Source organism: Sinohyriopsis cumingii, chromosome 1, assembly GCF_028554795.1.
Source record: "Sinohyriopsis cumingii isolate HCF-2022 chromosome 1, ASM2855479v2, whole genome shotgun sequence".
In the NCBI taxonomy this organism is placed as follows: Eukaryota; Metazoa; Mollusca; class Bivalvia; order Unionida; family Unionidae; genus Sinohyriopsis; species Sinohyriopsis cumingii.
This window is the reverse complement of record NC_142961.1, coordinates 48085232-48107880: the sequence shown is the minus strand read 5'-3', so window position 1 is coordinate 48107880 and position 22649 is coordinate 48085232. Positions and strand designations below refer to the sequence as shown.

General features: G+C 33.6%; 1 protein-coding gene across 1 annotated transcript; it reads left to right on the top strand.

The window, feature by feature from the left end:
- The first annotated feature begins 782 nt into the window (after positions 1-782).
- Positions 783-20432, top strand: LOC149806816 (regulator of chromosome condensation-like). Its single transcript, XM_089958103.1, has 11 exons — positions 783-965; positions 4310-4379; positions 5872-6059; positions 7140-7319; positions 8900-9044; positions 11280-11351; positions 11930-12073; positions 12783-12896; positions 13997-14152; positions 15298-15403; positions 17444-20432. The coding sequence occupies exons 2-11, from the start codon at positions 4310-4312 to the stop codon at positions 17514-17516; spliced, it is 1248 nt and encodes a 415-aa protein (XP_089814229.1). The 5' UTR covers positions 783-965; the 3' UTR covers positions 17517-20432.
- The last annotated feature ends 2217 nt before the right edge of the window (positions 20433-22649 follow it).

The following is a 22649-nucleotide window of genomic DNA, read 5'->3' as shown; positions in this document are numbered from 1 at the left end:
TACGTCGAAATTGCTGAAACTCGAATGTGCCTTTCGTTAAAAGCTTCGATTTTATTTTAAAAATGTAATTTTGATCAAATTTGATAGGGGCATTCTCCATGAATGAAAAACGTAATCTTTATATACACTAAGTAAATTTCTTTTAAAATTTCTTTCCGTTACAAGAAAAGGCTTAAAAACCTACTGTTTACTTCCTTAATTATTGTCAGCATGTTTTTGTTTTGTAATTTCATGGTGTTTCTTTTTACAACCTTGACGTTGTATATGTTTTTGTGTGTTATCAAATATTGTAAAACTCTTGAGCTTCTAACGATCAGGTGATGTACTAAGTCCTTCTTCTTCTTCTTCTTCTTCTTCTTCTTCTTATTATTATTATTATTATTATTTATGTACCGTATGCACGTCTGCCTTGGTGGAAAAACTTTATTGTAATACGCTGTAACGTAGGGGGACATTTCCTGATTTATAACATCATTATTCATGCACATATTTTAATCTACTTTTTACAATTTCGACTCATTATTTGTATTTTACGAGAGAGAGAGAGAGAGAGAGAGAGAGAGAGAATTAAATTATGGAGTCTTGCATAGCAATCATATTTCATAATTTACTCGTGTCTGAGACCAATGACATCTCATTTCTTTGCGCTAGTGACTTTGATTTTCGTCCTGACTATGTATCCATATTCCCATCTGTTATGTGGAAGAATCTTGGCACGGTAACATGAACGGCATACTCTATATAGATATATAAAGAAAGGAACAGGAAATGACAATGCGCATGCCTGGCGCCATCACTTGAATTGTCGGGCAATGTGTTCTTGGTTTGATAACAAAAATCGTCGTTTACGGTCACATCGTGTCTCAAACCGACGCTTAAGGGCGGAAGACTGCTGATTTCATGATATATAAAAGATATATTCGGAGACGGAATCAATCAGTCTAAAACGAGATTGAATTTACAAAGTAAGGCAATGCGTTTGAGCGTGATCGCTTAGCAAGGGTTAAAATTTGAAAATTGCAGTACCTCACAATCTCACTATAACAATAACTAAATAAATTAAGAAAGTGATTGAGCTTTGTATATCAATCAACATCAGGAGTAGGAAGTTGCAGTTTCTTTTAGTAACAGTGGGGTAGTCCTACAATGTAAAACCTCGTCAACATTTTTGTTTTAGGGTGGTCTTAAGGTGCTCGACGCTAGCTTGATCTTGAAAAAACAAACAAAGCAATATTCTGAAGAAAAATAAAATCATACCGAGTGATAAAATTACATCAGATTACCCCCATGACCCGTTCTGACCTAGGACCTAGTCTTACAATGTAAGACGTAGCACTTGTTTTTGTTTTAGTGCTATGTCTTACTATCCAAATAACGGCGTGTTCCGCTGTCGTTGACATCGTAATGAGTAATCAAAGTTTCATGAACATCTCACACACTTGGCGGCCAGTATTGACACTCTTCCACTTATTTATGTGTAATTAATATACTTACTGTGTTGTCTTTATCCTGGTAGAATGATAATATACTAGCAAATGGACTCAATTTCATGTTCCATTGACATACATTTGAATTTGTTGCAATGCGACGGTAGTCGCGGTATGCCGAAGTAAGTTCAAGTAGATACATGTTGAGAATATGTTCCTTGAACGAAAAGAAAGGTTGCTTACAGTTCCAATAGGCTTAATATATTTTTTATTTATTTCGTTAAAGAATATTTCAACTCGACCCGATTTCGGCATTCTCGTCTTTCATCGCTTTCCAGCCAGCTGAAATGTAGGCCACTGAAACTTGAAAACGGGTCCATTTCTTTTGTGAGAATTTTAATTTATTAGAGAAAAGACATCAAAGTAAGTAAAGTCTTGACTAAAACATTATGACTTTGTAGAAAATGTCATTATTTTAGTTGCCAGTTGTGTGAAATATTCCTGAACATTTGACTTTCGTAACAATGTTAGTCGACATAAAAACACTCTACACAGCACCCTTAGTTAGGCTGTAAGACCTTGATGCCCACAACATAAATATCAGCGTAAAGGTCTTACATGTAGGACTACGTAAGACACATCACCTGATATTTTACTGTTACTTTTGAAATACATTGTATTCATTCATCTTTGATATTTACTTCTTTCTTTTCTCCACTTGGTTTTCTTTTATAATTTATCCAGGAAATTTTTTTTTATTTTGTTGGTTAATATTTGTTTAGTAATTTTAATCTATATTTGTAAAGATAAGTTGTTCACTCTTTTTTTTCCCCCTTTATATGTAGCTGTCATAATCTCTTCTCTCATATAATTATTTGTATTTATTTAGATAAATGTTGGTATACGCCATTTCAGGTATTGAGAAAGTTTCTTTTTAAACTTTTAAATTTTGTTGAAAAAGTTGGATGATAACAACGTGGTGCACATTTGATTTCTGTTTGTATAATAATCTCTTATTTGCTTCAATGATTTGTGAGAAATTTTCCTCAGTGCTATAGTTTCTTTACTTAAGTTTTGTGTTGTTGGTCTCATTTTACTAGGTGATAATGTTTGAGGAATCTCTTGTTAACAATTAGTAATTTTAGCCAGTATCAATTGTAACAAAGAAAGCTTACATCTGAAATCAATTATTTGAACTGCAACAATGTGTAATTGTTATTTTCTTGTTTATGATACTGATCTAGAATTGTAAGGATTGTAGGCAGATTTGCTTACTAAGTAGTATTGCTATTGTTCTGGTAATCTCAAGTCAGGAAGAGTAGGTAATTAGGACAGGATGGCATGACAAAGACTGGTAACATTTTGATATATGATCAGGGGGATAATTGGCATCTTCTGTCAGTGATTGTTGAGTTTTTGAGGAGTGGAGAGAAAGTTCAGCTTGAGTGAATAAATTCAGGCCCAAGCTGTCACCCATGCCAGGGTCTGTAATACAACTAATTAGTATATGATTGGTCACTTTTATAATCACAGATGCTTTGTATACAACTAGTATAAGTTATGCATCAAACTACTGGAATATATTCTTAGCTTTGAGAAAGATCACTAGCTGAATCAGGAAGGAAAATTGTTGGAAATTTTGCCAGTTATAGTCAATATGTATTTAAAAGTTGATGCAGGTGATAGTAAAGGATATGTAAGTAAAACATTGTATGATTAATTGATTACTTTGAAAAAAGGTATGCTCTGAATTATATAAATGTCTTGGACACAAACTGTTATTTAGGCAAGTGTATGACACAGGGGTTCCGTACAAAGAAAATTAGGAGTTTAACCTGTAACAATATTGTTACAGATTAGATTCCAAGTTTTCTTTGTAACGAACCCCTGTGGTGTATGCTGCTTGATAGGGAAATGACTAGGACTCTTGGTGATATTTCAGGCTGCAATATACAATAGAAAGCATAAAAAAATTATCATTGAAGGTACTGAATTTGTTATGCACATTGATAAAAATACAGAATTTTTATTACATTTAATAGTCTGTACATTGGTGTTTGAAACTCTCTTATACTCTGTCTCATTTTTAATAAGGGCTTAAAATGGTTTTAAAAGATGTTTCTTGGTTGAGAATAAAGTTCTTCACAGGTTTACCTCGTACCTTCAGTCCTGGCATTTAAATGTAAGTTTGACCATTGAGGAATTTTTATAGGGCAATATCCATGTAATAAAAAAAAACAAAATTGGATTCATTACTACTTTGAAATAAATCCTAGTAATCTTTTTAAAAACTGTAAAAATATTTTTTAAAGTTTTTGTATTTCGAGTTTTGCAATTTCTACACTACAGGGTCCATATTCAATACTCATTCACCCCAGAAAAATTCATGCAGTGCCAGGACTCAAACTTGGCAACTTCCTTATTCTGAGATCTGTATGCCAACTTGCTTATACTGCATTCAAAATTATGAGATAAATTTGCTCTTCAATGCTGTGTGTAAATACAGTGAATTGACAGGGTGTTGTAAACACTACCTGGATTGCAAAATATCGTAGTCTTAATATAGTTGGGAAAATGTTAATTTAAATTTTCTGAAACTAATTCATTCTTTAAACTTTCCAATGATGTCAGTATGCTTAGAATCAACACAATATATATATATATATAGACACGCTGGCTTTAATGGCACTTATATTATTGGCTATAAAATGCAAAGAAATATCATTTAAGTGCCGTTAAATTGTTTCAGTTTTATTCTCTGCTGACATCTTCAAGTCTTTTGACAGTTTTATTCTTCCAGTCAGGATTATGATATCATCCGTTCCAACCATGAACATTCTAATAGCATCATAGATGTATTTGAATTTATGCTTCATTTTCAGATGCCTGGGAGAGGCAGAAAGAGGGTCAGAGAAGCTAGTGTTGATGAAAATGTTAACAAAAGGCACAAAAGTAAGAAATTATAAATTTAGAGCTCTGTACAGGTAAACCTGTTATAATGTGATACTCAGGGTGCAAATAATAACATCGCGATATAAGCAGGATCGCTTAAAAAAATTTTCCAAAAACTTCCCTATAGAAAATTTGCGTTGAAATTTCAGTGTCATCACTTTTAACTAACCTTTGTTCATATAATCTGCTAGGGATACGAATTATTGGCTTTTCCAAGAGCATGTTTTTAGGATGTTAAAAAGAGAGGTCACCTTAAATTAGAAAATGGGAGCCATGCTGCCATCTCATTATAAGCAGAATCACATTGTAACGAATCACGTTATAACGGGTTTTACCTGTATTTATCTATTTGGCATCACTTGTGTTTATTATTCCCAACCTACAGCATCCATCATTATTTACATCTTCCTGTTTTGTGTGCCTGTCACTGGGTGGCACTTGTGTTGCAATGGATTACTATCTATTCCCTTTTATGTTTCCTTGCAATAACTTAACTTCGCCATCTGCAATTAAAAAACTTTGTAAATAGTTTGAGCTTAACAACATGTTGAATTTGGTCACAAGTTATAAGATCACGGTCATTGAGTTTTGACACAACGTTAGTTCTACATCATGTACTTAACTAAATTTTGTGGATGGCTTGTACTTCAAGCAGTGATTGATTTTTTTGATAAATTTCGCTTGAAAGGGGCTCTACAAATTTATGTTCAGGACAATATACCTTGACAGTTTGTAGATATGCTTTGAGTGTGAGTGTGTGTGTGTGATTTTTATTTTTAACATAGCTGTAAAAAAAATGTCAGTGATATCACTATGATGTTGGCAGTGGCAGTTTATTGTGATGTCTAGCACTGGGGGAAGGTGGCATCATGCCACAGACATGTAGCATGAGGTCCCACTCAGTCACATTATCCTGACACCAGGCCAACCAGTCCTGGTACTAACCACTTAATTCTGAGTACCAAGCGACCAGGGTTTGAACCTGCAACCTACCGCATCCGAGGCAGACACTCTAACCACTAGGCATTCATTGAGTAAGAAAGAAGCCTATCAATTTTTTACTTAAAGAATCTAAGGGGAAAATCACTGACTGAGGGAAGAAAATGTGTTGCAGGATAATTCATTTCTAAACCATGTATCATGACTAAATTTAGGTGGGAATGGCCTCTTTCGTTCAAAAGGTAAAAGGTCAGAGTCATTGTAAAAACTGGATTTTTTCATGACCCAAATTTTGTGGATAGCTTGCACTTAAGGTAAAACAGAAACCTTTTGATTTTGGGGTTTACTGCTAAAGTTTTCTAATTTGTACATGGATGAGGATTTAAAGCGAAAATAATTTTATTGATTTTGAGAAAAAAATTCTTGTAAATTAAAAAATGTAGAACTGAAATAATTCACCACATTTGTAGTGGAAGAAGGAAAAAGCATAGAACCGAATAGTGCATAATGTTACATGTGTTTAATGTACTGTCCATGTTCTTTTCATTTCCAGTCAGCCACTCATCTCATGCCACTAGACCAGGTTTGGTTCTGACTTGTGGAGAAGGTGATGTGGGTCAGTTGGGATTGGGAGTGGATGTGATGGAGAAGTCCAGACCAACCTTGGTCGAAATCCCTGAAAAAATCATTCAGGTGTGTGGTGGAGGAATGCACACTGTCTGTGTCACAGTTAAAGGAGAGGTAAATATGTGTAAAAATAAAGTTCTCATTCTGTATACAAATTCACATTCACAATCGATATACTAATTCTCAATCTCTATACACTTTCATTCTCTTTCTCAGCACCATAGTGGCTTTTTGGAATCTTGAACTGCAAATGCCACATTTTACTGTTCATAAAAATTAGGTTTATTGGTTTCTTTTTTGTCACATCTTGTTACAACTTTGAAAGCTTTTATATTAAAGTTTGGAAATCACCAGAATGTTTATTTTGGACAAGAGTCATTAGAGTTTCAGGATCTGTGTATAACAGATCAGACTAGGACGTTGATATGCTCTTGCATGATGTGCCAGTTGAATGAAGTCCAGACTGTTTATGCTGCTGGAAAACTTTAGACAGAAGCATAGACCTTGATCTGGCACATTTTGCTCAAAAAGGCAGTCATACAAATTTTATGTGTTGTTTACTTGTGCTCTTGAGAAATTCTAGACGGGCCATTAAGTGTTACCCATGAATTTAGTACTGTTGTAGGCTCAATTAACCTCATGTTTTATTAGGAAATTAAAGATGATTGCCATTTCCTGTGCTGCTTAAATAACATTTTATAGACTCGTATCATTTAGGGACATTCAGCCATGCCGCTTTGGTAAAACTAAAAAAAAGAGACACTGATGGTTTAGGAAAGGAGCAGGATAGAATCAACAGTTTCTTATTTTTCAACTTAGCATTTCTGGATTTCCAAATTTTGACATGATTATTGTTTTGGTTTAGTTTTGACATTTATACAGGGAGACTTGATTTCAGTTGCTGCTCAATGGGTACAGAATGACTGTACGATTCTGCTGTATGATTCTGTTCAGCATAAAGTTTGACTTTACCTGTAGACCATATTAAATTTAACAGAGTTATTGCTTTTCATCATTTGAACTTTAATTGTAGTTTGTACTTTGGGGAATTAATTAGTCGTTAGGTAATTAGTCAGTATGTTACTACTACTGGAAAATTTGCATGTCAATGAAGAAGCCAAAATTATTTAGTTTGGGTGGCCCAAAATTTTGTAGAGACTCAGCCCATGACATACATTAATGTTACCTTTTCAGGTGTATACATTTGGGTGCAATGACGAGGGAGCACTTGGACGTGATACATCTGAGGAGGGCTCAGAGACGCGTCCAGGGAAAGTGGGCAATCTGCCAAAAATTGTCCAGGTTAGTGCTGGTGACAGTCACACTGCAGCATTATCAGATGATGGCAGAGTCTTTATTTGGGGAAACTTCAGAGTAAGTTTGTGTTTTCACTTTGTACATAAACTACAGTCATTAGAATAGTCATTATTGTAAACCTTTTTATAAGGGCACAAACTTGTGCATGAAAAAGCAAGACTTTTATTTGCCTTAAAGTTGTCTTTTTAATGCAGTTAAGAACTTTCAGTTTTGCCCCATTATGTCATACAGTCTTGTCTAGTTTTTTGTTGTTGTTGATGTCTAAGATTACTGTAACATCTTGTCAAGGTTCTAGCATTATGGCAAATTAATAGGCAGACCCCTTTTTACTGCTCTTTTCTTCACTGTAGTGTTTATGGACATGTTATAAAAATGTGGCAGTGGTTTTTGTTTTTTCTGCAAAGAGGCAGTGTACCCAAGCTCCATGTATTTATTCGGCTCTGACTCAGTTACTGAAGTGTATACTTTAGTTTACTACATTCAGACATCTATAGGATTATGAAAGCCTGCAAGTTTGATATTGTCAAACTATAAAATTGACAAACTAAAGCAGTGTTTAGAGGATTAATACAGCCTCATGTATATATGCTTTGAGGTTTCTGTGAGATGTTAGTGTCAATTTTGGCAAGATATAATATGGATGGTACTTTGTTATTCTACCTTTATACATATGGGAGGATAAATAGGTTTGACTATGGTCTTAGTATGAAGTTTTGGAACACGCGGCACACAGACATTCTCTTAGCCACTTGATGCTGGTCCCATTTATCAGCAATGCTGAGGGACCCTGGGTGGTGAAGTCATCTAAGGCAGTCACCTTTACAGATCAGTTGCAAATTTCATCTCAGTTTGGGTTTGAATTTCTGTGTCAGCCAAAATGGGTATGTGAGAAAGCTTGCCACTAGATTCCAGTAGGTTGGTGGTCTAGGGGTACTCCATGGTTCCTTTCTGACTGTAAAGTCTGTCATGTACTGAAAAATGGCAATAAACCCACAACAGCAACAACTGTGCTGGTGAACATAAAGTCTAACTTTATGAATTACATAATCATTTATTGCCTTTTATGAACTTTTCGCATATGAGCACATGTGCATGCATAGATGCATAAATGTGTTTATCCAGTCTTCAGAATACAATGCTGCCTGATAGTCTTCATCTGGATCAATATAAATTCCTTTTCAATTTTTGAACAGGATTTCATTCTTGGGACAATATGACATATTTAACACTATCTTTAGTTTGTCAGAAAAATGTAAATTGAAAATTAAATTCACCTACTTTATGTTCAACAGTGTATGATGCTTTTTCTCATTCAAAACTTTGGAAAAACACATGCGCTGTTGAACATAATCTTCAACTTGATAACAAGTTGCATAATACCACCTAGCCATGTCTGATTGGTGAATAGTACATATGTCTGAAGTCTCAATTAAAAATACTTTAAAATATTGCAAAAACATGTATATTTTATGGTCTTCTGAATATTTTTCTTAGCTAATTTTCAATGTGCTGTGTGAGATAATTTAATTTATAAAGAGATGAGGATGGATAATGAGGGTCAGAGGTCATTGCGATACATTGTATAAACAAAATTAGTATACTGATTTATTTTCATTCATCTTTGAATTTTCTTGCAGGATGCAAATGGGTCAATTGGCTTGACGATGAAAGGACCTCAGCACAAGCCGGTTGAGCTTCTTCCTGATGAAGTTGTAGTGAAGGTATCCTCAGGGGGAGATCATCTAGCTTGTCTTACAGACAAAGGAGATATTTACACTTTAGGTATATAATTGACATTTTTTTTAATTGCTGTTCACATTTTCATGACAATAGCTGATATTTGTTGGGAATTTCAGACCTAATATGGGTTTGATTAGTCAACACTTTTATTTGGTGCAATATATTTTTCGCACAAAGTTATAAAAGGGGCACAGAGTGGTCTAAATTGCTCAACATTATGGATTGCCGCCTTCTCATCTCTGTCTATGTGGATTCAAGTCTCGGGCTCTGCCAATGTTACATTGAGAAACCTTGCCAGTAATTTCTCATGGGTTAATGGTTCTTTCTGAGGTTTTCCCGGGTTCTTCCTCCACCATTTATACTGACTGCCATGTATAGCCTGTCTTGTGGTGAAAATGGCGTTAAACCCTATAACAATAACAACAACATCAGATATAAAATGGCAAGAACAAGCAACATCAACACAACTGGATAGTCACTGGTGTTTAGCTTTACTGGCCATAGATCAGAAGAGCCTAAGACCAATCTATCCATTAGTACAAGTTTGTTATTTTTAATCCTCCTAACAAACTCATATGATTGTCTTTAAGCCTTACACTCATTCATTTCAGGATCTAGTTGGTCCTAAGCCAAAATGGTGTTGCATAGACATCAAATAGGGCCACATGTCATCTTCAAAATATTTTTATTGAAGTCTAATTGGTCTTAATTGGCATTTATTTTAAAAATCTTGTTAGTGCTACTCATCCAGAATGAAATGTCATATAGACGTGGGGTTTTCACTGAAACACTTATGATATCTGTTTGGTCCTGAATGAAAATGGTCTGCTGCCCTATGGCCATCTAAAAATCTTGTTATCACTATTCTTTTGAGTGATGGTCAAATCATCATGGTGTTTTTCACCAAAAGACTTCGTATGATGTCTTGTTCTCAATGAAATGCCAATGCGAGACCTGATGCCATCTTGAAAATCTTGTTATTGCTATTCCTCCTAAATGGAAAGGCATATTGACATGGGTTATTACCAGCACAGTTCTTACAAAGTCTAGTTGGTTTTAAATGCAAATGGTACCAATCTGATCTCTATGGTGATCATCTTGAAAATAATTTTATTGCATGAGAATATCAAAGACAGATTCAGTACTTAGGAGTTAATAAAGCAGGAAATTATATTTAGCAAGTAGAGTATCAGTCCCTTTGAGGGTCTGTCATTTTCCTTGGAATTTTACACAAATAGTCGTCTCAAGTGTACTGATATTTATATAGGAGTTTTCGATGATTGGGGTCTCCCAAGGTTTTCACATGGTTTTGAGAGCTAGGACTCTATAAGGTAAAAGATAAATATTAGTTCACTTTGCCATTAGTATATTATTAGACACAGACTTGAAACTTGTCAATTTATGGTTGGTTATATGAACTTAAACTGTTACATTAGTTATCATGCCAGACTTGCAGGTGAAATTTTGTCAGATCAGCCCAGGTCAGATATCCTAAATTGTTTTTTTGTGGGGTAGAAGACACTTCACTCTAATTGCACTGGAACTAAATGACCTACTAGTGTTGCTGTGTTGTAAAACACCAATGAAACTAAACCAGACCATGAACTTGTACTGATTTTTATGTTTCCAGCTTTATCTGGCAATCTGCAATAACACTTTTGCTTTATGGTATGATTGCAAATTAAAGCAGTACCAGGATTGAAATAACAAATTATTTCACAAATAAATTACAACAACATACAATATTTTTGCTTTCCTTTATATTATATACAAGATTGCCTTCTCTAGTGGCAAAGAAATATAAAATAGTAGACATGAAGAATGTTTTGTGACACTGAAGGTGAAACATTGTTGATTTTCAAATTCTTATTTGATTTTAAGAATAAGAAAATCAGTCTCAGTGATAATACTTAGTATGATAGTCTGAACAAAAGATACATTGCACAAGTATTCAGCGCAGTTTGAGGGCAGAATCAAAACATTTATTCTTTTAGATGTTCATTTGAATTCATGAATGGGGACATGAATGATCCAACCAAGTTCATAGTTGCTGTAATGAAAATGTATTTATGCCAAAAGCCATATTGAAATAATTTATAAAGTAATTGTTAAAAAATATTATTAACAATGTTAACTGTTTGAAATGTGTACAAAGATGGCCCAGCATTACTTTTGCTGTGAGATTTAGCAGTAAAAACTATGAAGTTGCTCAGTTTTTTTATGTCGCCATTTATAAACAAGTCTAAATTTTCCAACAAATTGTTTTTGATTTTTCAGGGTGTGCTGATCAGGGACAGCTTGGAAGAGTAGCAGAATGTTTTTCAGTACGTGGTGGAAGGAAGGGCTTAGGTAGGATATCAGATCAAGTTGAGTTTCAGAATTACATTTGATACTAGACTGCTGAAAATTTCATTCTATTTGTGCACCTTTGTCTTGGAAACAGTTAAATGAACCTTTATTTTTGCCTTGCAATCAGTTAAATGAACCTTGATTTTGTCTTAGAACCAATTAAATGAACCATGACTTTGTCTTGGAGCCAGTTAAATGACACTTTTTTTTTTTAGCACACCTTGGCAGATGGTAATTATATTGATCACTTTGGCATCTGTGTGAATGACTTTACACTAGTCCACAGCATTGATTGTTAGTGATAAATGTTGTTAATTTCCTATATAAAAGGTGGGCTCAACAAAAAGGGGTATTTTGAATTGTCCTGTATGCATTAATGGGTATCAAGTATAAAAGGGGTTAAATTGTCATATATTCATCCAAGAATAAAGTTCTACAATTGCATTAACATTTATTAAAACTATGAGTATATCCAGCTAACCCATTCATTTGAAAATCATTGTTGGGCATGTGAAATTGTATGCATCTTGCCTCTGTTGAATACAAGCAGCACTTAATTTATCAATGTTCTTTTGCAGTTGTCCTTCTAACTCCATCTGTTGTAAAATTCAAGAGGAAATTGAAGTTTTCAGATGTGTGGGCAGGCCAATATGTCACATTTGCTCAGGAGCAGAAGACCCAGCAGATCTATGCTTGGGGTCTGAATAATTATTATCAACTTGGTAAGTTGTTTTAAAAAAATTTGTTCTCTTTCAATTATGAGAATAATTTATGGTGGTGGCTATTAGTGTTTTGTATTAGTATCATTCTTGCATATCACAATGTGCACTTTTCTCCATGTTTCACTTTTGAAGATTTTGGTCGTAATTGTTGTTAAGTTTGCTTCCATTTTGTGTAAGTAATAGTGTTTAATTTTAACAGTCAGTATTGGATTTTGACATTGCATGTTTTAAACCGCATGGCTCAGCAAGCATAGCAAACGGTCATTGCTTCCATAAAATTACAGGGCCTGTTATTAGATTTATCCTGCATTGCCAGTTATTGATCCATGACCATTAATTACTAACCAATAACTTACCACATATATGTACGGCATGCTGTACATAACCATTAGTGGCTGTTTTGTTCTGTGGCCTACAAATCTTGGAATGCTTTTATCAGAGAGGTTGAACTAGTGCAAAGTAAGGTTATGGAATAATGAAATTGATGAATAAACTGTAAAAAAATGCAAAAGAGTGGCTACAAATTCCCTGTTCTGTGATGTACTTAGATATATCGGTAGTAAGTCTGATTTTTCTATGCTTTCTTCTGTTTTCACAACAGTTTTCTGGCACAGGTAGCTACATATTGAATGCTAAATGGTCAAAGCACATGTAGTTATATATTGAATATAAATGATCACTTGACAATTAATTGATTTACTGATTGCAGGTTTTGATGACATGAAGAATAGATTTGTCCCAGACCAAGTCAAAAGCTTCAATTTAAAAAAATGGCAGAAAATATTGAGTGGTCAGCATCACACAATTGCATTAGATACTGATGGTAAGTTATAATTGACCTTGTTGAGTGGAAATATGCTTGCACGTTCTTTTAATGGCTATTCCATTTAAAATCAGTTATACCAAATTCTGAGTGCAAGATTTATTTAGAGCCGCTATTATAGACATGATTTTAATTTGAAAATTGTCACTTACATGAGAACTTTCAGCATAAGAACAATAATCCATAGACGTTATTTTAGCTTCAGATAATGGAACATCCTTTAAATGAAACTGGTTAGAGGGTTTGAGTTGTGCAAGGATAATGTAGGTGGTCTTTGAATTTTCTAGTTTCTTCCCCCTCTTTGATCACCAAGTCTGAGTTCTTGAAAATTTCTTTATAGAAGTTGTTCACACTATTGGTATAAAAAATGCAAGTATAATCTTAGTTGTGCAGATATAAATAAAGTGTACCATCTGAAAAGACCTTTCAATCACTACATTTTTTACATAAAAGCAAACTTCTTTATGACTTGAGGAAGACAAGACAGAATGGAATAAATTTCATTATTTTAAAGTTTTAATTTTTTTTACTTTGCTGGTCATTATATGAGTTTTAACAGAGTTGCCCCAGCTACCTTTACAGCATAAAGCTCAAACTTGCACTGATCATTATTTTGTATTTTAATATTTTCTTTTAATTCCTCCAAAAAGTCGGCATAGCATTTGGCTACAAGTATGCGGTTCTGTAATGTGTCTGCTGATAGTTTAAAAAGAGATTCAAATATTTTACATTTCGGCTCTTTTTCTACATGAATACAAATCTGTATGATAAGAATATTAGCATATAATGAAATTAGCATTCCAGCTTTTAAAGGCGCGTGGAAGGGAAATGATTATATTAAAATGTTTAAAACCTATATTGCTATATGATTCTTTTATACCTTAACATAACATTTACCAATTTTTTAAAATTTATTATTTTAATTTTTTTTAAATAATTTTTTTACAAATTTGAATCTCTTTAATGCAAGATATTACACAATTTTGGGAAAGTTATAAATAGTTCTAATTTAAATGAATGACACTTAACTTTATTAAATTACAATGATGAAAATGTAACACTTTCAGGTGTAACAATACCCAAAAATACTCTTGTTGCAGGTCAGGTATATTGTCTGGGACGGGCTGAATATGGACGTCTTGGCTTGGGTGAGAAATGTGGTGAAAAAATGGAGCCAACTAAAGTGCCAATAGAGAATGGCTTATGTGTTGACATTGCTGCTGGTCAGTCTGTGTCATTTGCTCTGACTAGCAATGGTAAGGAGCTCTCTAATTATTTTGGTAACAGATAAATAAACTGATACAGTTTCTGTTGTAAAATTTGAAATGTAATAACCTTTCATGTACAGTGTAAATAATATTACAGAAAAGAAGATAGACCCAGACTTTGTTCAGTTATCTCCCTTTTTATCAGTCCCTTAGTTGACATGTTGAATTTGAGAAAACATTTGCATTACAAACAGAAAGCTGCAAACTGTTTCCACCTTTTTTACAAAACAACCAAACAAAAATGATACAAAACATAAAACTTGTATATTCTCTAACCATGAAAGTATAGTTTGTTTTAATATATATATATATATATATATATATATATATATATATATATATATATATATATATATATATAATTATTGAACAAGATGAAAACTTGAAAGTTACACAGCTTTGTTCCAAATACTTAGTGGGAGTCAGATTAGTTGCAGATAATTCCATACTGTGTTTAAGAAAATATTTAAAATATTTTTAAGGTTATTGCTGGGCATTACTTTAGGAAATAGATTCCATTTTCTCACCTTCATTGATATTTCTATTAATCATGGTAAGTAACCTTTGGATTTTAAAAACCTGACCCATAACCTCCCAACAAATGAAATGTCCTTTAATTACATTAATTATTCCTTCTTATGTCTATTTGTAACATAAAATAAATGTCATAGCCTTTTGATTGATCTAAAATAAAGTATCAAAAATACCTTTAAAAAGCATTGCTGATAATATGGCCTGTCTGCCTGTCTATCCATTACCACATCTCCTAAACCACTCTTAACTTTAAAGAAACTTTGTTGTTATGTTGTCTTTATGTTAACCACTTTTGATAGGGCTTTTATCCTTGGCACCTGCCTCTGGGTTTGATATACAAAATTGCATTAGCAATTTCTAAAACATAGTAACTAAACATTATATATGCGATCATAGTAGAAAGACACATCACATATGATTTTACATTGTGACCCTACTGCCACTGTCGGAGAGATGGGGTGGTGGTTTGATTTCCTAAAAGTGATATTGATATCGGCAGAAATAGGCAGCAATGTCCTCTATCAAGAATTATCTGGCATCTTCAGATCAAATTTAAATTGTATGTATTATGATATTACAGTTTATAACATTATTTGCAGGTCACGTTTTTGGCTGGGGTATGGGAACAAGTAAACAGCTTGGTACTGGAGATGAAGAAGATGCATGGGAACCGGTTAAAATGGCTGGAAAGCAACTGGAACACAGGTATATTAGGATGCAGTTTTGAGATGATCTAAGTTCATATGGCATAGAACAAGGAACCTTAATCGTGGGTTTACATTATATTTTGACTTTTTCATTTTGAAGATAATGCAAATCAGAGTCTGCGCTAACTCCAACATTGATATTTTTGTGTGTTTGTTTGGTCCATTTTCATTCGATGAATATTGAAGAAATTATTCAATCTTTATTCCAACACATTAACGACTCGGCTAATTTGCAAATCTGGATATTACTTTAACATTGTAACATCTTTGTAATGTACTGTACTATACTTTGATGTCATTAGGTCATTACATGACAGAAATACCAAACCAAGACTATTAGTACTGATCCTGAATATGCAAGTGTTGTACTAACAGAATATTAGAATCTGTGTTAAATTTGGTACCAAGATAACGAAATCCTGTCAAAGGGCAACATGATACCGTTTGTACTCATACAAGTCTCATCCATCTATAACCTACAAAGCACATATTTAGATCAGATCAGGGTAGTAGTTTGAAGTTATATCTGACTTGTAAGTGAGTATATATGGTAATGATAGAAAGTTGTAGCTGTTCAAACCGAGTGACTACTCACATGTAGGGATTTTATATTGTAGTTACTCAGGTGGAGCTAGTGATTAGGAAAGGTGATGCAAATATTTTAGATCAAAGGTCATTTAAATTAGAACAAGAAAGAAAGCAAGTTATAATTTTAAGGTTTACTTTGCTTAGCTACAGTGAAATATCACTGATCATTGTTAGTTTAACACATTTTCACGATGGAATTCATGTAAAAGGGCATCAGTTTCTTAAGGGCTGTTTCAGTAAAACATACAGGGAAGGCACTTTTAATGTGGGGTACTCATGCATAGAAGCAATTTATAATTTTCTGTTCATTTTAATATAACTTTGCAATCAGAGTACCCTGACAAATATTTTTAAAAAACTGCCTTCCCTGTTTACCATGTATGTTTTACTGGAACAGTCCTAAGGTAGAAATTTGCAGGGAAAAATATATTGATACAGTCATTTTTTTGAAAAAAAACAAGTGGCCTAAATGGACCTATCAAAATGATTCAATATTACACTGGTGGATAAAGGTTAAAATCTAAAGAGAAAGATCAAGAATGGAGAATTCCGTAGCACAGTTCTTTTGTGGTATATCAGATAAGTATATGGTTTTACTGGGCAAGGTTGGAAAATTCTAGCACCAACCTAGTCTGTATCTTCAGTAACTAAAAAATTTAAAAATTAGGCAAGTTACAAAAGTTAACCTGCTATACATAACCATCTAATACATAGTGTTTTCCTCTAAAGAAAATAAACTGATGTTATTAGCATTTGTCTGCATGTAATGTATACATGGATGAGACATCTTCTGAGGAAAAGTTGCGATATATTCTAACTGGCATGAAAAATATAATTGTAAAGGCAGTGTTTTGAGGATTATATGTACCTTATGCTTGCTTTTAATTCTAATTGCAAACAACATAGACCATGATCAGCAGTTCAGGGCCTGTGATCTACTGATTATACCATACAAACTGCATTGATGCAGATCTGCTGGTGCATTATGCGACAGATTGGGGTCTGTGCATTTTGCAGTTGGACTTGTAAGTTAGTGTATACAGTACATATTATTTATCAAAGCTAAATTATACATTGGAAATTAAAAACTCTTAGTTTTTGAAATTTTTTTTGCTTGTGATACATTGATACAGAATTTGGAGGTACTGATGTTCTGCCTACCAAATATATCTACTTGAATTTTTAAATCATAGTGATTTTAAGTGGAAACTTTACTTGTTCTTTTGTTGTGATCATTGTATGATTTTGAGACATTCAAGTCTGCAAACTAGTGGATGACAATATGTACACATTGATTTTACAGACGAGGATGCCTGCTTAATTAGTTTATTGATACACATATATTTATTAATAAATCAATGTACCTATTATGATATTATCCAACCAGTTCTAATAAAGATACACATGCATATCTGCCATAATACAAGACAATTTCTTTTCCTATTCACAGGAAAGTTGTAATGGTGTCATCTGGAGGCCAGCACACGGTTTTACTTGCCCAGGACAATGGCATTAAGCCATAAATAAGCAGACAATGCATCTTGTGTCTAACAGTCCGAACATGGTGACACTTAGTGACAAGTTTTGTACTGTGGACATTCGGAAACTATGGCTTTACACAGCAAAGTCAAAATCATAAGAAGTATTTATGAACATGGAAGAACGTTTATAGAAATAAAGCAGCTGAAAAAATTTACAAAGATGTATTTTGAGGTGTATATCCATCAGCCCATCAGTTATTTGGAAATTCAAAAGTGGGGATGGTATGAGAAGGAGTTTAAACCAGCAAGAGAATGTTCAGCTTTCAATAGTACTTGTGTGAACAGCATCTTTAAGAAATTTGTTAAAAACAATTAGAAAATCTATTTCACTTCATTAAGATATTAAGTACTTAAGGGTATAAAATCGACAAAAACTTTCCAACTGGTATTATTTGAAGTAAGCTTGATTCAGAACAGAAAATCTACGTACATGACAGTATATAGTAGTTAGGGTGATTTCTGATGTATTTCTTGTAGGAATAAAAAGGACATGAGAAGTTAATGACTGCCAAAAAGTAATTTTCTGTCTCATAATTTTCTTGTAGTTGAACAAAGATTTTTGTACTAATAATATACATGTATGCTGATGATGCTTCCTATTTCCTTGTAACTAACTTATAAAAAGTTTTTTTCCAATTTTTATTTTGTCTGAGAAAATTGAATATTTCTTTTGGTTTACTGGAAATCACTCTGTTGGTATAGCTAAAAATTGTGTAATTGGTTTACAAGATAAGTATTGTATACTTATTCACCATTTTTATAGATGCCTTTATGTTGGTGAAACAATTTAGGCATGTAAAGTTATTTTTACTATCATTCTTGGGAAATTTCAGTTCACATAATTTGCTAGGCAAGGTTTACACGTACATGGGACCCTGGAAAGGCATTTTTTTAAAAAAATATACCAGGGAAATAAGGGAGTTCATATGAAAATTATAGAGTGGGTGACTACTCAACATTAAAAGACTTTCCTGGGTACATAATGTCGGGCTGGAATAGCCCTCATAAGAAGTAGTGCCGAAAATTTACTGTAGTCATTTTCATGTAATTGACGCAAAAATGCATCTTTTTGAAAAGGATTTATCCATTATGTATATTGTGAATGTGAAAGAAGCATATATGGACATTTTTAATCAACAGTTTTAAAAGAAATATTTTAATATTATGACTTGCTTTGTGCCAAATTACTGTCATAAGTCTCGTGAAGATTGTCAGCCATGCGAGAGTTTTGAATTGACATGTTTTAGAGTCTTGGACTATAAATATTTTTGTCATCATGGATTTTTTTCATTTCTGTATATGCAACACATCCCCAGTTCAAGAACCATTTCATGTACATTTAAGATGTTTTAAAGTTTTTGTGTATGATTTAATTATCTCTCTAGTACATCAGACTTTTTGCATGATGCTTTTTGTGTAATAAAACTGGAGCATTATCCTTGAGGCTGTTAATGAAATGATAGTATTGGAAGGCAGCTTTTAATACCCAATCACTGGTTAAACTTTAAATGAGGACACCACATGTTGAAGAAAAAGAAATCAGACTAATAAGTATTTATACAAGGTTTATATTTGTCTTCTAAACCATGCCCATGGACTGCTCAGGTATCTTTCATGTCACCATTAGGTCACCGTACATATTTATAGTGAGATAATATGAAGTCTCTGTATATTAGGAGGACACTACACGTGCATAAATTCATTGTTGAGTATGGTGACCTTCATTTAAAAGTTAACTGCTGGTGGCGTAGTGGTTAGGGCATCCGCCTCAGATGCGGGAAGTTGTGGGTTCAATCCCCAGCCGAGTCATACCAAAGACTTACAAAAATGGTACTAACAGCCTCACTTGGTGCTCAGCATTAAGAGGTTAATGTTAGGACTGGTCGGCCTGGTGTTATTATAATGTGACTGGGTGAGACATCATGTTACATGTCTACGGCATGATGCCCCAGTGCTAGACATCACTATTATCTGCCACACTGCAGACATTGTAGCGAAATGACTGAACAATTGTTAATGTTATGTTAAAAATCCAAATCGCAAACTTAAAAGTCAGTTTATTGAGTTTTAACCAATACTCCTGACAGAACAACCATTGCTCATTGAATGTATATTATGGACCTGCTTGTTTAAAAGGTCTCAACACTGAATAAGAAAAATAAAACAACAAAACAAAACAATTGCATGCTGATTATTTGAAATCTTCATGAAACCAGTGTTCAAAACAAGCTTGGTATTTTTTTCTTCTTCAAATTACTGAAATGGACTTCAAATTGAATTTGAATGGCTATTGCAATTTTCCCATCTTCATATACTTAGCATTCATGTTGTTTACACCTTGGTCTTTATTTTGTTTGATACCACTTGTCCTTGGAGCTTGTTGGATTTACAAATGTAATCCCACAAATACATATTTTGCAGTTTTAAGTTCTATGAACATTCGAACATAGATTCATCATGAAGATTCATGTTTAGTAAATACTTTGAATGTACGTATGAACCAATTTATGAAAGCACTATAAACACATCCTGTATTCAGATCAAAATCTAATGGGTTCTGCTGCTGAGATTGTTCAGATTTGCTTTGTAAAACGTCTGTTACTTTGGTATGTCAAATATAATGTTGATTATTAAGTAATGTGTAAGTAGCCTATATTTAGAACAACACAAGTACAAAAACTGTCGGCATAAAAGAAAGTTTTGTTAGCACAAGATACTGTGAGTTTTATTCGTTTTTCTGGTGTGTATGAGCGAGTAATTGAATAAAAGATGAAATACTAATATTTTTAAAATTTCCATTCATCATGTCAACTTTTTACAAAGTTTCTTATCATGTCTAACTTATAAACAAGCAATAGAAAACTTAGCTTTTTATGCAATAAAATGACATCATGATAACTTTGTATTCAGCTTATTTCTTTGCTTGTAAATAAAAGGCAAGACCAAGGTATCATTTTACTATGAATGGTCGTACACCAGTTGCACTTGTTGTCCAGGTTCTGTTAGATCAAGTTTGTTATCATTACTCCTTAACCGCCGGAAGCAATAATAGAAAATTTTAAAAAGTGAACATATTGTCCCACCCTCTGAAAACATGTATTACAGTGTTTTCGAAAATATTGTCTTTACTGCTCGAGAATGGACTGTCATATCAGTTTTTCGCAAGAGTTGGTCCTAAATGGAAATGGTGCCCCTTAGAATTTAATATGACTGCCACAGTGGTGTTCATGAAAATCAAGCTATCACTACTTCTGAATGAGAATGGTTGCATAAAGATGATTTTAAAGACTTTAAATGAAGTGTAGTTGATCCTAATCACACATCCAGTCTGGCAGCCATGGTTGTAATCTTTAAAATCTTGTTACAGCTGCTCATCCTGAACAGATGTATCATATCGGCATAGGATTTTCACTAAAAGATTTGACTGATCAAACATCCAATATAGCTGTTCCAAAAAGTTGCAAGTCCTCCTGAACACATCTATGTGATTATAAGATGTACAGTTGGTCCAAAATGATAACAGTGCCAGTCTGACATGTAACAATGCAGTCTTACCAACCCTTTCAGTTTTGCTGCAAGTCTTGAGGAAATGACCCATGAAATACAGACTTACTGTAGAAAAAAAAACTGGCAATAAAAGCACAAGTTATGGTAATATAAATCTGGATACTTGTTTGTCCATGTTAGATTCAGATCCATGTTTCACATTAAATTCAGTGATGGTAGTACTTCAGACACTTTAAACTGCATGTATTTTGTGAGACAAAACTGCATGATCAAGCTGTTGCCGACTTATTTTTAAAATGGTGTCCATTAAGTGATATATTTTCAGGATGAAAGGGACATTAAACCTCTTAAAAAGTTTTAGCAGTACAAAAGAATAAAATGGAATATTCAGATTCTATGGGGAAAGGCAACAATTGTTTAATGGGCATCACGCATTTGATTATGGCACATGGTAGGAAAGATGTCTTTGCCACAGCCCATGTGAAATTTAATTTTTTGTTAAAGGAATATGTTTGAGAGATGGCAATAAACAATTGGGCTCAGTGGAGTTTGGAACTGGTTTGTGAAACTATACTGTAGGTAATTAAGGTTCAAGTAAACTTAAATTTATTTTTAGGCCTACTTGAGCTGGAGAATAGCAGTAAATGATAGTTAATTACACCTTACTGAAAACTTGTCTAACTTGTGGAAAAAAATGACTGCCTTCTGAGGTCTTCTTAGGGTTGACAGGTCTGAGAATGAATTCATATTCAGAATCTTGTTTTATCTCCTCATGTTGAACAGGTGGTTGAAACTAGACTGGCAGGTTTTGACAAATTCTGAAAGAAAAATGTTTATTTGAACATAAGTCTCCTCTCTTTTTTCTCAACATTTGGAAATCTTGGCTTCCACACATAAGGATGAAGAATTGACTGTTTCTAAACTTGATTAATATAAACTTTAATACCAGTCCACCAATCTATGTGGAAAGATGACTGGTTTCTAAAATGTTTTATGATATTGTTTGTAATTTTGATATCATCACCCATGACTTTCAAAGACTGTCAATCTTCTGATATGCATGGCCAAACTTTCCTTACCTAACATGAGACAGTCCAGCATGACCACCTCCCCATTCTCATGGTAAATTAAATGTTCTGATATATACTGTTTAACACCCATTATGCTAGATAGGCCATTCCAGCAAGACTACCTGCATCCCTCATCACAAAATGGATTGTCCTGAATACATTCTTTGATGTTAGATTTAACAGTCCAGCCCGACTAACTGCATGTCTTCATTACAAAACTGTATGTTCTTAATATATTTTTAAAGACTCTTCATGTTAAAAGAGAATAATCCAGCTTGATAACCTACTTCCCTCAAGGTAAATGGAGTGTTTTAATGTGCACTGCAGACACCCCTTATGTTAACTGAGATAGTCCAGCTACACTACATATTTTCCCTTATGTTGCATAGAATGCTCTGAGATGCAGTGACTGTTCACCTTGACTTTAAATACATGTCCAGTAAGACCAGTTGTTTCAGTGACAAACTTTCCTGTCTTTAATGAGACAGTCCAACATAACCCTGTTTTAATATGCACAGTCTAATTTACATGCTAAATA

What these genes read in the sequence shown, in the direction of transcription:
- LOC149806816 (XM_089958103.1), top strand. Translation starts at nt 4,310, where the DNA reads ATGCCTGGGAGAGGCAGAAAGAGGGTCAGAGAAGCTAGTGTTGATGAA. An exon ending in TGTTAACAAAAGGCACAAAA is followed by an intron (nt 4,380 to 5,871) that starts GTAAGAAATTAT and finishes TTTCATTTCCAG; the next exon opens with TCAGCCACTCATCTCATGCC. An exon ending in GTGTCACAGTTAAAGGAGAG is followed by an intron (nt 6,060 to 7,139) that starts GTAAATATGTGT and finishes TTACCTTTTCAG; the next exon opens with GTGTATACATTTGGGTGCAA.